Raw genomic sequence first — 15,978 nt, 5'->3', positions numbered from 1 at the left:
TCCCGGATCTCACTAGGTAAACCAGGATGGTCAGAGATTCCCCCACAACCTACCCCCACCCCACCCCCGCTTCCAGAGCGTGGAAATTAAAGGTGTGTACCACAACGCCCGACTAAAACGATCATTTTTATGTTCTAATGCCATTAGTTTCAAGAAGTAAATGAACTGCCGCTTACAGAGTCTGAAATATAATGCCTGCTAATATATCTGCTGACTACTATTTGGTGATGGAGATCTTCGTGATACCTGAGATTTTGGTTTCCCAGTAGAGACGTAAAGTGAGGAGTCACTGTGACCGCTAGGGAACCTCAAACTCAAAAAAGGACTGCTTAGCTCAAAACTAGCTAACGGCACAATAATGCCGAGAGCCAGGAATCTACACTTTAGCCCAGGGACAGGCCACCACCATCCGGGAACTAGTAACGCCTGCTTGTTGTTCCGAGGCTGGGCGGCGGGAATCCAGAGCACTTGAGGAAGCCTGATGTTAAATATCCCTCAGGCTCGTCCACCGCCACACTCGACAGCCTCTCCTAACGTCAGGAACCTCACGCCGCCTCATAGGCTTGGGTCCTGGCCTCCATCCTATCGGAGACAAACCCGCGCTTTCTACTTCCAGGACGCAGCCATATTGCTGTACGGAACTTGATTCCAGGAGGGCTCGGGCCGCTCCGCCCGGACAGCCCTACTCGTCCTAGATGCCAGCTTCCCGGACAGGGCGGGACTCCCTTCGGGTCACCGACGCTAACGACGACCTGGGAAGAGCCCAGAGCTCGCTTGGCCCCCGATGCGGACACTTCCGGCGACGAGGGCGGGCGCTGAGCGAGCGCGCATGCGTACTCGCCGTCGCAGTCCTGACGTCAGCGCGGGCGGAAACTTTAAAATTCAAACCGCCTTGGGTTGACGGAAGCGGACGCTCTGGTTTGGGCGGCTGTTTTCGTGTGCAGTCGTGCGGTTTACGGAAAGCTGGGCGCCGGGTCTCGTTGAGAAGCTGAGCGAAAGGTAACTGCTGAGATGGGATCAGCTCTGTGTTAAAATGGTCCGCGGCGCTGGAGCTGACTGTTGCGAGGGAGCTGGGGTGGGATCTGCCCGGCTCTGCAACGTTTGTAGCGGGAGAAGGCGATGCTAACAGGTGGGGACTGACAGGGGGAAAGCTGATTGGTGTGTTGTGTACCCGTGCTGATGCTGCAACTTAAAAGCCTGGTATGGACATGACTGGAAACCAGTGAAATCATGAGAGTAAAACTAGGTTGAACGCAAGCCACCAAAACAAGGAGGGGTGTGGCTCAGTGCTCAGCGCTCAGCCCAGCTTGCTAAAGGGTCTGACTCTCCACCCCTAGCTCAAGACAAAACAACAACAATAAAAATGCGATCTGTCTAACCCTCTGTGGAAGCTAGGGCCGAGTGCATAGTGTCTGATGCTGCAGAGATGAAGACAGACTCCAACGTAGACATTATTTTGATACTTGTTTTAAAAGCGGGAGCAGCCTGTGTTGTAAACCGGATTGTTTATCTTTGTTGAAAGGTGTTGCAGTAAATCTCCAACCCAAATAAGCCCAGGCAATGAAAACACAACTTAATTAATATGAATACATGCTGTGCGCCTACATTGGGCAGATCTATCACTACACTACCATCTTCCCCATATAAGAGACCCCTTAGAACTTCTCCAGGCCAGGTGCTTCTGCTCTACTTTCCTTCTCCTCAGTCGTCCCCTCTCCTTTTCTCCCAAAACTTTCAGCTCCATCTTCCCCTCTTTTTTCTGCCTCGTTTTTTTCTACTTGAAGTTGCGTAGGTGTTCTTTGTAAGAACTTCGGTTTACATGGACAAATAAATATAGCATACAAGGAAACGATTGTTGTACAGAAACAAACTTAGTTGCTTTCCTACTAGAGGATAAAGATAATAATTGTTGCTCGTTGAATTGCTTGAGTCTGGAACATTTTCCTAACGCTGAAATCCTGAATTAGGTTTCGAGAATGAAGCGCAGTTCAGTTTCCACCTGTGGTGCTGGCCGCCTCTCTATGCAGGAGTTAAGGACCCTGGACCTCAATAAGCCAGGCCTTTATACCCCTCAAACGTAAGTGCCTCCCCTGTGCTTCTCAGCTGCTTACTTTACTGTCTAGAGAAAAAAAAAAAGTGCCAGAAATGGTTAGTACAAAAGTGTAAGTGATGTCTTGGTGACTCCTGTCTCCTCCCAGTAGTACTGGATTAGGGGGAGGGGGGCAATGAAATATAAAAGTGGACACGATGCTAGGTTTTAGCTCGTTGTCTCTCCAATTCCCATAGTCAGATTCTTTACTGGGCGTGCTATAAAATAATTGTCAATGCTTGCTTTCCTCTTATTCCTTTGTTATTAGCCGTTTAAGTAGGCACCATGGTATTACTCATTATTTATTAAGATGTTTCCAAATACTAAAGGTAGTAATAAAATGGAAGCAGATTTATTTGTTTTGGTGATAAGCTATAACATAATTTCCTCAAGTTTGGGGGCAGGTGTCCAAGGGAACGTGCTACATAGCTCGGTGTGGTCACACACACACCCCTACAATTCCAGTATTCAAAAGGCTCTAAGAAGAAGATGGCTCAGGGCTGGAGAGATGGCTCAGCGGTTAAGAACACTGACTGCTCTTCCAAAGGTCCTGAGTTCAAATCCCAGCAACCACATGGTGGCTCACAGCCATCTGTAATGAGATCTTATGCCCTCTCCTGGGGTGTCTGAAGACAGCTACAGTGTACTTACATATACTAAATAAAGCTTTAAAGAAAAAAAAAAGAGAAGATGATGATGATGATGGCTCAATGTGAATTTAAGGCCAGTGTGGCTATATAGTAAGTTCCCCAGCTTGTATAGTTCACAGAACAACCAACCAACGAATTTCTTATGGTAAACATCAGTTTTTCTCTCTGAGATTGCTCTTCCAGTTAACAGAAGGCTCTCTCTAACCCTATATCCTATAAAGTCTACATATAAGCTAGCTACTTAAAAAGCCATTCGTAAACACTTGTATTGATATAGTATAAGGCTCCACTACTTTTTTTGTTTGTTTGGGGTGTTTGTTTGTTTGTTTGTTTTTGAGACAGGGTTTCTCTGGCTGTCCTAGAATTCACTTTGTAGAGCAGGCTGGCCTCGAACTCAGAAATTTGCCTGCCTCTGCCTCGCCAACTGCTGGGATTAAAGGTGTGTACCACTACCGGTGCCTGGTGAGGCTCTACTATTAGAAATGTGAACTATTTACATATTTTCTTTCTGGATACTTGAAGCACTTTTTTTTTAACCATGATACATTTCTTAGACCAAAAAAGATTTGTGCATTGAATTGTACTTAAAATGTTACCATTGCCATTTTTCTTATAGTTTAGAAAATAATGGCTTAAATGGCTATACCTAGTTCCATGCTGAAAGAAAAATTTTGAGTCTGAGGCTAACCCAAACTACATACTGAGTCCTAGGACATCCTGGAATACAGACTTAAGACCCTATCTCAAAAATTTAAAAAGTAAACTTTAAAAGAAAGAAATTCAAACAAAGCTGTCACCCAAAAATTAAGTACTTCTTCTATTTTTATTCATAAAGCATATATTTTTTTAAACCTACTTTAATCAGGGTTTTTGGGTTTTTTTTTTGTTTGTTTTTTTAGATAAATTTATTTTATGTATGTGAGTACCCTGTCAGTGTCCTCAGACACATCACAAGAGGGAATCCTATCCCATTACAGATGGTTGTGAGCCACCATGTGGTTGCTGGGAATTGTACTCAGGACCTCTGAAAGAGCAATTAGTGTTCTTAACTGCTGAGCCGTCTCTTCAGCACCACATAAATAAATTTTAAGATAAAAAAACACATAGATTAGAAATTTTTAACATTTTAAAATTATACTATCTTGCAGCTCATCTACCTAACAGCTACCAAAAACTTCTATGATTTTTCAAAAATTGTTGTGGGTAGTGGGACAGTGGGAAGGAGGTATTAACTCTAACATATTTCAAAAATTACTTAAACTAGTATTTTTACACTTGATTTAAAGAGTTGTTTTCAATGTTTCTTTAAAGCAAAGAAAGATCAACCTTTGGAAAGCTGAGTACACACAAACCGACATCGGAAAGAAAAGTCTCAATATTTGGGAAAAGGTAATGAGGTTTTTAATTATATTTAATGAGTAGATTCTTATTTCTTCATTCTCTTAGAGCTCAGTAATAATGATGGGTTGTAAGGGGCTTTGAAGCAGGACATATGATCCGGTTTTCCTGTGTTGGTTAAAATCCTAGGTGATGCCTGCTTTACATGATGCTAGTGATGAGAAGATTCTGTGATTATCAGGTGATGGTCAAGGCTACTGTGTTCTGTACCGAGTTCTCAGAATCCGATGGATAAAGAAGAGCCATCTTCTATTGCAACATTTGAGTTTCGACTCTTTCACACTATGAAGGCTAATAGTGACTTCAGAGAGCTTTTGTTTTATGGTCTATGTCTGCCAGAATTGATTATATTAGAAGTTAACCTCAGAAGATGTCATGTAAACGCAACTCTAAATCATTATAATCTCATATGGTTACAAAAATAAAGTGCTTTTAATCTTTAAAAACCTTTCTGGGCCAGCAAGATGGCTCAGCAGGTAAAGTTACTCAACTCCAAGTCTAGGAATCTGCTTTCAACTCCCAGTCCCACAAGGTAGGATGCCTCCCAGCCTGGGCCAGGATAGCAGTGGATTCACAGAGTAGGACTCTGGTGATGGCTTTAAAGTCGGGGGGTCTCAGGGCTTTCTAGCTCTGTAATTATACTGAAATGCTGATGATAACTTCTAAAAAGTCCTAAAAACTTTCTTGCTCTTTCTGGGGGTAAAAGACTGCTGGCTTAGGCAATTAACACCTTTAGCCTAACAGTGGAGGATTAAGCAATGCTGCCCTTGTTTTTTCTCAGCAGGAACTGCTGGGCTCTAACTTTTCAGCCTGCTAGTTGGAAGTCACAGGAAGAGAAGACGCTTAGAGAAGTGATTATAGAGTTTATTACCAAGTTGTAAAAAGTTTCCTATGAAAGCTATCTAAGGGGAAAAGCGAAAGATCCTAAGTGGGGAAAGGCACAAAGTCTCCTATTGATCTTCGTTCTATTGATGATTCTCGTGCTGCTCTTTGTCGTCAGTACTTAGACATCTTTCAGAATACATGATCACGTGTTACAAAGTTCATCACAAGTTCACACAAAAAATCAAATCATAAATTGAAACAGAAGTTTACAACGGCGAATGTGTGCATGCATATCCATTAGGAGTAACTATCTGGCTAAACATCCATCATCTGTCTGAGCTCCACAGGTTCACTGAAGGTTTAAAACCATAACTAAGCTATTAGTGAAGTTTTGTATAGATAAACCCAGTCGGTATTTTATCTTCTGTCCTAGCACCTACAATAAATCGTTAGTTGCCTTTTAATGACCTTTGGTTGATTGTTTAAAACCTTTTGGAATGTGCTCTGAGTAGGAGAAAGTCTGGTTACCATCTAAGAGCAAATAACTGGTGATGCTTGGAAGACTGACAGAGTTCTCATTGCAGCTTTGACTATCAGAAAAGGACCTAATAGCAGTCCCATTATAAAAGAGCTTAATAATCACAGATATAATTTTAGGAATTCTTATAGGATCATCATTAAGACTTAAGTCATCTATTTGTCTCTATAGCATCACTACAGGATAGTACATCTTCACAGATCTCCTCTAAAGGTAAAGGGGGTGTGGTACTACTTAGTGATTGTTATATATGTTTAATAATAACAGGAAAAGCCTATTAACAGCAGGAATCTTTCCTAAAATGAGTCCCTCACAGCCTTGCTTAGTGAGGGCTCACCTGTCACAGGTTATATAATAATCCGAGGCAGGCCACTTCAGGATGATCACCTGCTAGTTATTAGCTTGTCCCGTTATGGCTCCTGACAGTAGGAGAAGAGACCCTCCTTCTACAGGTTGTCCTCTGTCCTCCATCTCTCTCTGTCTCTCACACACACGTGTGGCACACACTTTTGCAGACACACTGCACACAGATTAAACACAACCTTTTTTTAAAGGGAGATAATTGCAGTATCTCTTTTCAGAGTAGTTCTAAGGATTGATGGATAGAGATAGTTATTTACAGAGTCTAATATTTCCTGAGTTTTCAAAAAGGCCAAATGTTTTAAGTCCTTTGCACATGTTAACTCTTAGTACTCCTGGACAGTTTTTTTCACTAGAATAGTGGCAAGGGAGATGAATTAAGGGAGCGGCTATGGGTCAATAGCCATGGGAGTGCTTAGGTCGTTGAATAGACTTCGCAGAAAACCCGTGCACTGGAAGCACCTTCAAGGATAATGAGCGGTGGTGGCACAAAGAAATGAGTTTGGTTTGACATTTGTGGTGCTGGGGACTGGGCATGGAGGACTGTGTGTGCTGAACAAACCACTGAGCTGTGTCCCCAGTCCCAGAGCACGTTTTGTTTCCACCTCGTTCTATGCCTGAAACAAACTCCTGTGACCTCATGTGTATGTTATGTATAGCCTTGAAATAATATATACTTTTAAAAAATATGCTTCTAGGACTAGCGGACATGGATCCAGGAATAGTCAACTTGGTATATTTTCCAGTTCTGAAAAAATCAAGGACCCAAGACCACTTAATGACAAAGCATTCATTCAGCAGTGTATTCGACAACTCTATGAGGTATTCAATAATTTAAATTGTCTGAATTGAGTGTTTTTATAGCCAATATGTTTCTCTAGTCCAAAACTTTCAATGCTTCATAAAGATGTTTGTAGTTTCTTACAGAAAACGGTTATGTGTATAGTGTATCCATGAAGTCTCTGCAAGCTCCATCCACTAAAGAGTTCCTAAAGATCTTCGCCTTTCTTTATGGCTTTCTGTGCCCGTCGTATGAACTTCCTGGTACAAAATGTGAAGAAGAGGTCCCAAGAATTTTTAAAGCACTTGGGTATGTTTTCCATTAGTCTGGAGACCTTACCAAGTCACAGAGAAGAAATAGCTGAAGACTTGGGAATAGCTTGGATTGGTTTTAAGATGAGCAGTATTCGTAGAATAAGTTGAAGAGAAAGGAAGATACACTGCAATATAAACTTTCTCTGTTCCTGTAGCAAACACCACTGCTTGGTAACTCATAAAGTGCTCAGCGGTTAAGAGTGCTGGCTGATCTCCCCGAGGATTCAGGCTAGGGTGTCACGTGGTGGCTCATAATCATATATAACGATTCATCTTCTGGCCTCCACACACATATGTTATACATGCATGCAGCCAAAACATCGATAGTCACAAAATTGCAAGTGTATAAGTACATATACATTTATGTAATATATATTGTAAGATATATATAGATATTAGTCTACTTGATACATAAAATCTGTGGGCTTGAAACACATGAGTGAGGGGCTTAACTCTTGGCAATGATGGACAGGAAGCCCCAAAACTTGGGTTCAGCATCTACTCAGCCTCTAATAAAGAAGGGCTTTCTTGGTGGGTTGTGGCATGCTAGAAGGTACTATATGGCAAGAAAGAACAAATATATCAAAGAGATTGCATTTCTAACAAGGTCACTCCTTCACTAGCCCATTAATACAGAAGTGCATTCATTCATGTGGGCTGTGACAGTCACCTCCCGAAGGTCTCATCTCAGTATCTTTAATATATAACTGGAGACTCAGTTCCCAACATCAATTCTGCAGAATAAACCTTCACACCATAGCAGTACAATATTACAGCACTTTGGGGAATAGGTCATAAGGCTCAAACAATGAGGAATATGAAGTATAGCCTGGTATGGTCATGCAAGCCTTTAATCCCAGCACTCTGAGACCCAAGGCAAGTAGATCTCTGAGTTCGAAGCTACCCTGGTCTTCATGGTGAATATTAGGCTAGCCAAAGCTTCCCGGTGAGATCCTGTCTCAAAAAAACATGAATAAGGGGCATTCTGGCTACCACAGTTTGTAGTAACAAAACCGTAACAGTAAGGTCTTGATGGTGAGAATGGTGACGCCATCTTAATTTGGTTTTCTGCTACTTGGGTAAAACACAGAACAAAGCAAACTGGGTTTATGTGGTTCACATATTCCTGTTACACCAATCACTGAGTAAAATGAGAGCAGTAACTCATGCAGGCACCATGGAAGGAAACTACTTACTGGCTTGTTCTCTGTGGCTTGCTCAGTTTGCTTTTTCCTACAACCCAGCACCACCTGCCCAAGAGCGGTAACGGCCCACAGTGGACTAAGCCCTCTCCCAGCAGTCATCAGTTAAGATGCTCCACAGACGTGGCCCACGCTAACAGAGGCAGCTCCTTTATTAACATTCCACCTTTCCAGATAACTCTAGTTTATGTCCTATTGACACAACTAAGCAGCACAGAGAGAAAGTTTAAAGCATTTCACACACACACACACACACAAACAGTCTAAGCACAGACCAAATATGGTACCGTACACCTGTGATCCCAACACTTGGGGAAACTGAGGAAGGAGGACTATGGACTATAGAATGAAATCATCTCCAAAAACAAAAAAGGAAGACGAAACTCCAGGGAGGAAACTAGATTTGATGACAGATAATCACAAATGTGTAATGGAAGTACACTGAATTTAAGAGTATAAGAGTATTTAAGGAGTGGCTACTATTCTTGGTTGTTAAACACTGCAATGTAAGGAGCTGTAAGTGCACAGTAATCTGGAATTGAGTAAAGTCACAAAATCCTGGATGGGCAAACTCAGCAGAAAAGACTCAAATATCTTCACTACACGCTAGGACTGCGCAGTGTCTGTGCGGCTTTGAAACGTAACTTCTAGTGTAGCTGGTATGCTTCCTGATGTGATGGCACCTTTTTTTTTCTTTCCTGGTTTCTCATAGGTATCCCTTCACACTGTCCAAGAGCTCCATGTATACAGTGGGAGCCCCTCACACGTGGCCTCACATCGTGGCTGCCTTGGTGTGGCTCATAGACTGCATCAAGGTATTTAGCCAATGGTTCTTATCTTACCTATAGAGATTTGGGGTTTGTTGTTTTCTTTTCCTCACAAAGGTTTTCAATTCCTCTCCCCAATCATATTTTGCAACTTGTCCGAAAATCTGCTTCAGTTTTCAAATCGCATTTGATTTGAAGTTCTCTAAACCGTTAGCATTATAAGAGAGGTAGGCAAGAACTCTTCTTCCTCCTGCCTTAGCCTCCTGAATACTAATATTACAGACAAGCACATTCTTACCTATTTCAAATTTAAATAACTACAGTGCTTCTAAAATTTCATATTGTAAAATTCAATCTAAAGTTCACATTTGTGGCTAAAGTTGGAAGTTTAAGAGCTGGGTGTGGTGACTCCTGGCATTTGGGAGGCAAAGGCAGGCTGATCTCTGAGTTTGGGGTTAGAATGGTCTACATACAGAGTTCTAGGGTAGCCAGAGTGACGTAGAGAGACCCTGCCTCCAAAAAAAGAGAAGAAAAGAATAAAATTTATATTTGAATGTATGAATATTAATTCATTTGAACATCTAAATTGAGTTCATATAAGAGAATGAATTGATTTACCCTGTATGTGGCCATTCTGTTTTGCATTCTTGGAGTTAGGTTAGAATGTGTATGTAGTGCCAACAAGTTGGCTCAGCAGGTAGAGGCACATATTGCCAAGCATGATGGTGTGAGTTCAGTCTGCAGAGCCCACTTGGTGAAAGGAGTGCTCGAACTCCTACAAGGTGTCCTCTGGGCTCCACATTCGTGGTGTATTATATGCACACACATCCGTGTATACACATACAAACACACATTCACGCACACACATAAATAAATGTAAATATATATATGTATGTATGTATGCTCAGCGTATTAGTAACAGCACAAGCATCTGCATATTTCCCTCTATGGAGCAGAACTAAACACAGAACTCATCTTTCTAAATCTCAGAATGTTTAGTTATTAAAATATTGAGGGTCATATTTAAGACTGAGTATAATCTCTTTTTTAGAACTCCAAGTTGTATGATTAAATGCTTCTAGAAATTTCTCAGAGTGAAGTTTGCAGATCATCAACTCAGCCGACTCAATGTGTTGTCTGTATATTAATTAGATTGATACTGCCATGAAAGAAAGCTCACCTTTATTTGATGATGGGCAGCTCTGGGGAGAAGAGACTGAAGATGGAATTAAACACAATAAGGTATACTATATGTTACCATAAATGATATAGAAAGAGGTTGCTTTGATATTTAACTAAAAATTATTCTTCTATAGAACTTTTCTTTTGTTTTCTAATAAATTTCTGTGTGTGTGGTTTTTTTTTTTTTTTTTTTTTTTTTTTTTTTTTTTTTTTTTTTTTCCGAGACAGGATTTCTCTGTGTAGTCCTGGCTGTCCTGGAACTCACTCTGGCCTCAAACTCAGAAATCCGCCTGCCTCTGCCTCCCAAGTGCTGGGATTAAAGGCGTGCGGCACATGCCCGCCTTTGTTTTTCTTTTTAAACATACTTTATTCACTTTATTTTTTCTTGGATAAATACTCTTATCAAGTAGCCAGAGCCTGGGCCTTCTGAACAGAGGTTCTGCTCTGGTGTGGGTTTCCACAAGATGCTCAATGAATTCCTGATAAGAAGACTTGGTGAGCACTGTCTCTTTCCAGAGGTCGGGGGTCAGGTAGCTCTAGGTATTGGAGCTGCCATCAAAGGTGACCTTGGTAAAGTTGTGAGGCTCCCACTATATGACCTTGACTGTCCTAGATCTCTCTATGTAAACGAGGCTGACTCCTAACTCACAGGAGTCTCCCTGCCTCTGGCTTGCAAATGTTGGGATGAATGAAATGAGCAATCATTCTCAAGAAAAATACACACAAAAATAAATCAACCCAAAAGAATGGTTTGAGTAAATTGATCTTTAAAAAAGATACACTTGGGCTGGAGAGATGGCTTGGCGGTTAAAGTGCCAACTGCTCTTCTGAAGGTTGTGAGTTCAAATCCCAGCAACCACATGACAGCTCACAACCATCCGTAATGAAATCTGATGCCCTCTTCTGGGGTGTCTAAAGACAGCTGCAGGGAATGAGTGCAGCCAGAGTCTGAGGATAGCTACAGTGTACTTACATAATAAATCTTTAAAAAAAAAAAAAAAAAAGATACACTTGATAGTGTGCCTATTATTGAAGTGACACTGTAACTCTTTAAGTTACTAGCCACAGAAATTGTAAAATGTTAGCTGAGGGGCTGGAGAGATGGCTCCACAGTTAAGAGCACTGACTGTTCTTCTAGAGGTCCTGAGTTCAGTTCCCAGCAGCCACGCAGTGGCTCACAACCATCTGTAATGGGGATCTGATTCCTTCTACTGATGTCTGAAGAGAGCGACAGTGCACTCACATACATAAAAATAAATAAATAAATCATAAATAAATGTTAACTGAAAAGTACAAACACAGCCAGGGGTGCGCCTTTAATCCCAGCACTGAGGAGGCAGAATTCTCTGTGGGATCCAGGCCAGCTTAATCTGTATAGGAAATCCCAGGCTTCCCAGGACTATGGTGAGACCCTGTTTCAAAAACAAAAGAGAGAGTGAGACGGAGAGGGAGGGAGGGGGGGAGGGAGGAAGGGAAAAAGAAGGAAAGTAGGCATGCATTAGAACTAATATATATGTTGTGGATAAGATATTTTTTCCTCCTGTATCTTACTTTAATTGTAATTCTTTGTCAATACAAGACATAATTGCATGTGTGTGTATGTGGGTTGGGGGCGGTTAGGAAATTGCTGGTATTTGGAAACAAGGCATCTTTTACGGCAAAAGTCCTCTTAAGTTATCCAGGCTGGCCTTAAGACTACTCTGTACTCAAGGCAAGCCTGGAGCTCACCATGCTTCCGCCTTGGCTTCGAGTAGCAGGACTGGTGTATACTGGCTCTTAAAATACTTCATGTAGGGACTGTGTTGATTTTATTTTGTTTGTAGTTTGATATATTGTCACTTAGCTCAGTCACCAGGGCCAGAAGTAGTGGAGATGAACACAATACACAGCTGGGAATGGTGGCACACTCGCTGTGGCACACTCCCAGAACCACACACAGGAGGCTAAAGGGAAGGAGTGCTGAGGAGAGAAGTAGTTAGCATGCATACCAGTGGTTCGTAGGATTTGTTAGAACCCAGAATGTGTGGCAATCTCTCCTATATTCTAAAATACAAACCTCAGCTCAAGAATAAACTTTACATTGTGCATGTTGCCTGATATTAAAGACCAGTTATTACATAGGCCTCTCAGAGTAAAACTTTGTGCACTAGCCTTAGCCTTGGTAGAGCCTTTCTCACAAAATGAAGTGGTAATCATCTTAGTCTCATCTTTTACTGAGGCCTGAGAGATGGCTCAAAGACACAGGAACTGATAAGCCTAGTGTCTGTGTGTGTGTGTGTGTGTGTACTTGCCTCACGTATCCAGAGGCCTGCGCAGTCCTCAGCAGTGACAAGGATCCCAGGGAGTGTCATCCTTGGCACAGCATGCATTTCAAACCACACCTATTTTTACCTCCATTTCTTTTTTTTCTTTCTTTCTCTTTTTTTTTTTTTAAGATTTATTTATTTAATATATGTAAGACACTGTAGCTGTCTTCAGACACTCCAAAAGAGGGCACCAAATCTCGTTGCGGATGGTTGTGAGCCACCATGTGGTTGCTGGGAATTGAACTCAGGCCCTTCGGAAGAGCAGTCAGTGCTCTTACCCGCTGAGCCATCTCTCCAGCCCCTTTACCTCCGTTTCTGTGTACGGCTGTCAACCCTCTTGACCTTCATCCTGAAGGTTAAGCAGTGAGAGCTACTGGCCATCTAAGCCAGTATGTCAGATGACACTATACAGAGAAGCACTTTGGGAACTGATAAGTGAATGGTTGCGAGGCTCCACGTGGGTGCTGGGACCCAGGTCCTCTGCAAGAGAGACAAGTGCACTCAGCCACAGGGTCTCTCCAGCTACAGCATTCTCTTAAAGAAGACTAGAGTTGTACTTTTTTGGTGTTTGGTTTTTGGTTTTTTCAGACAAGGTTTCTCTGTATAGTCCTGGCTGTCCTGGAACTCACTTTGTAGACCAGGCTGGCCTCGAACTCAGAAATCCACCTGCCTCTGTCTCCCGAGTGCTGGGCTTAAAGGCATGCGTCACCACACCCGGCGGTTTGTACATTTTATTTTGACTTATATTAGCAAAGTTTCTGGCTTGGCTTCAAAACATTGTCTCTATCCAAATTAGATATTTTCATCCCTGTTCATATTTAGAGGTGATATATTGTGTACATCTTTGTAGCATAGTTAGTGACAAGTTTTTAATTTTTTGTTTTAGAAATTTATATAACTGCTTACTAGTCTTGGCTTAATTTTTATTCAAATCTGAATTATTCAGTCTGAAAATAAAATGAAACAAAGTAGAGAGACATGTCTTTGTTTTTAAACATCTGCTTAACCCAATCAGTTGTTTTTGGAGTACACCAAAAAGTGCTATGAGAAGTTCATGACCGGGGCCGACAGCTTTGAAGAAGAGGATGCTGAGCTGCAGGCGAAGCTGAGTGAGTGTCCCCCTGTGGCTCTGTCACTTCATTCTGGGTGGTTGCTTATCTTTCCAGGCCTGATTTCTCATGAGCTACTTTTCTACAAATTGTTTCTTTAATGGGGGGAAAGTAATGGTTAAACAAAAAATAACTGCTACAGTCAGGCCTGAGTCTTAACCCTTACTGGTTATGTGGACTTAAGAAGTCATCACCTCTCGGAAGCTTTGCACATGAGAGAGCAATGTAATAAAATACCAAATGAGGCCGACAGTGATGGCACATGACTTTAATGCCAGTACTCAAGATACAAAGGAAGACGACTGCTGAGGTCAAATTCACCCTGGTTTTCAAAGTGAATTTGAGAACAGCCAGGACTACATAGAGAAGGCCTGTATCGAAAAGACACAAAATAAAATAAAATAAAATAAAATAAAATAAAATAAGAAATGTTCTTTGTTGGGAACACAAAAGATATTTGTCCCTGCTTTACTATGTTAGAAGTTACAGCACTCCTTAGGGAAAGTTTGGAAAGTCTCTTTATTGAACTGGGAGGGAGTTAGCAGGCCATGGAGTTTCCAGGTAAGTGACTTCTCGTTTCTTTTCTTTTAAGGATTTATTTATTATATGTAAGTACTCTGTAGCTGTCTTCAGACACCCAAGAAGAGGGCATCAGATCTCATTACAAATGGTTGTGAGCCACGATGTGGTTGCTGGGATTTGAACTCAGGACCTTCGGAAGAGTTGTCAGTGCTCTTAACCGCTAAACCATGTCTTCAGCCCTGTAAATTACTTTCCATTCAGTGTTATGCAGTGATATGGGAAAGTCACCTTGACACCCATGTGACACCAAGGTGAGAGGGAAACCAGAAGCATTCCCTTAGAATTTTCAGGATTGTGTCATCCTAAAGAGTCACAAGGAGAGTTCCAGCTTGTGCACATGGCCCAAGGAGTAGATGGATTGATTTAGGAAGGCAGAAGTCAGGGCTAGAGACCCGGTTCAGTCAGTGAGGAACATCCTCAGCCAGCGTGGATCCTGAGTCTGGATCCCACACACAAAAGCACAAGTGCGGCACAAGTGTGGCCGTAGTCTCAGCACTAGGGAGGGAGGTGCTTGAGATGGATCCCGAGAGCTTGCGGACCAGCCGATCTGACCACATCAGGGAGCTCTAGGTTTGCTCAGAGACTTACCCAAAGTCACAAGATGATAATGACTGGAGAAGATACACAACCTCAACCGTTGGCTTCTATGTGCACGCATGCAGACTCATGACACGTAAGTGTACATAACACACACAAAGGGAAATTCATTTTGTTCTAATGTGGAAATCATTTATGAATTACTTGATATGTGTATATATAATTAAACACGTAAATGAATCTACTCAAATAAATATTATGTACCCAAGTGTCAGGCACCAAACGTAGAGTAATGAAGAACAGAAATCCTTGGTCTCAGGAGCTCGTATTCTGTTAGGTAGAAAGGAATGAAAATTCAGTGAGGAACTGTAGGCAAACAGCAGCAGGTGCGGTGGAAGAAAGCTTAAGCAGGCTAAGGGCAATGGGACATTCCAGGAGGAAAATGAAAATTGCCAGTACAGAAGGCAGCATCTGCCACATCCGTGGTTTGGGGAAGCGAGGGATCAAGCTGCTGGAAACCTGGAGAGCGTTGTGAGTCGATTCTGATGAGGTGTTGGGCTTTGTCTGCAGAGGACTTGTACAAGGTAGATGCGTCTAAGCTGGAGTCACTCGAAGCAGAAAACAAAGCACTAAATGAACAGATTGCAAGACTGGAGGAGGAAAGAGAAAGAGAACCGGTTAGTAAACATGTTTCTGAACTCACTGGACAGCTCTTTAGACTCGTGAGCCTCCTTCAGAGGACTCTGATGGAAGGTGTTTTAGATGGGCTAACAAATAAGCTCTTAACGGTTAGACTTTTTTTTACATATTACAGACCTTTCAGTGAAACCATGCATGATGTCTGTGGTGCTTTGTTTTTCCCTGTGGTCCATCAACCGTGGACTAACAGTGCTCAGGATATGATGAAAGATTCCTGCCTGTTTACATATCTTTTGAACAGGGTCCCTGGAGTATTTACTTGCAGGGAGCACTGTTTTCAAGAGGCCCTGGGTTTCAGTTGGTGAAAATAGAATGGTAACAAACTGGCTTATAGAGTATAGAATAGCCTACAAGATTTTATAATAGCGAGATGACAATATGGGTTTAGTTTTGTTTTGGGTGTGTTTTTGTGTGTTTGTATTTTTCCTGCATGCATATTTATGTACCACATGTTAACAGTGCCCATGGAAACCAGAAAAAGGTGTGGAATTCCCTGAACTCAAGATTGGTTAGCTACCACTCATGTGGGTGCTAGGGATCTAATGCAGGTCCTGTGAAGAAGAGCCAGTGTTCTCAACCCTGAGCCATCTCTCCCGCCCCGATAGCAGCATCTTAACTTTATCTTGTGTTTTATTAGTG

The 15,978-nt window shown here is 42.0% G+C and overlaps 2 protein-coding genes across 2 annotated transcripts in view; one reads left to right on the top strand and one right to left on the bottom strand.

Annotated features, from left to right (window-relative positions):
- Positions 1–815, bottom strand: part of Spdya (speedy/RINGO cell cycle regulator family, member A) — a 62,639-nt gene extending 61,824 nt beyond the window's left edge. Inside the window, exon 1 of the mRNA XM_011246602.3 lies at positions 247–815. The gene's annotated coding sequence lies outside the window, so the exon portion shown is untranslated. The remainder of the gene's footprint in view (positions 1–246) is intronic.
- Positions 816–852: 37 nt separating this feature from the next.
- Ndc80 (NDC80 kinetochore complex component) overlaps positions 853–15,978 on the top strand; it is a 30,758-nt gene continuing 15,632 nt past the window's right edge. Inside the window, exons 1-9 of the mRNA NM_023294.2 lie at positions 853–999; positions 1,968–2,077; positions 4,051–4,128; positions 6,559–6,682; positions 6,778–6,950; positions 8,870–8,972; positions 10,077–10,166; positions 13,428–13,521; positions 15,211–15,317. Coding sequence (NP_075783.2) covers positions 1,977–2,077; positions 4,051–4,128; positions 6,559–6,682; positions 6,778–6,950; positions 8,870–8,972; positions 10,077–10,166; positions 13,428–13,521; positions 15,211–15,317 — 870 coding nt within the window. The 5' untranslated portion in view covers positions 853–999; positions 1,968–1,976. The remainder of the gene's footprint in view (positions 1,000–1,967; positions 2,078–4,050; positions 4,129–6,558; positions 6,683–6,777; positions 6,951–8,869; positions 8,973–10,076; positions 10,167–13,427; positions 13,522–15,210; positions 15,318–15,978) is intronic.

Source organism: Mus musculus, chromosome 17, assembly GCF_000001635.26.
Source record: "Mus musculus strain C57BL/6J chromosome 17, GRCm38.p6 C57BL/6J".
In the NCBI taxonomy this organism is placed as follows: Eukaryota; Metazoa; Chordata; class Mammalia; order Rodentia; family Muridae; genus Mus; species Mus musculus.
Note: the sequence above shows the minus strand (reverse complement) of the source record. Positions and strands in the feature narration are given on the sequence as shown.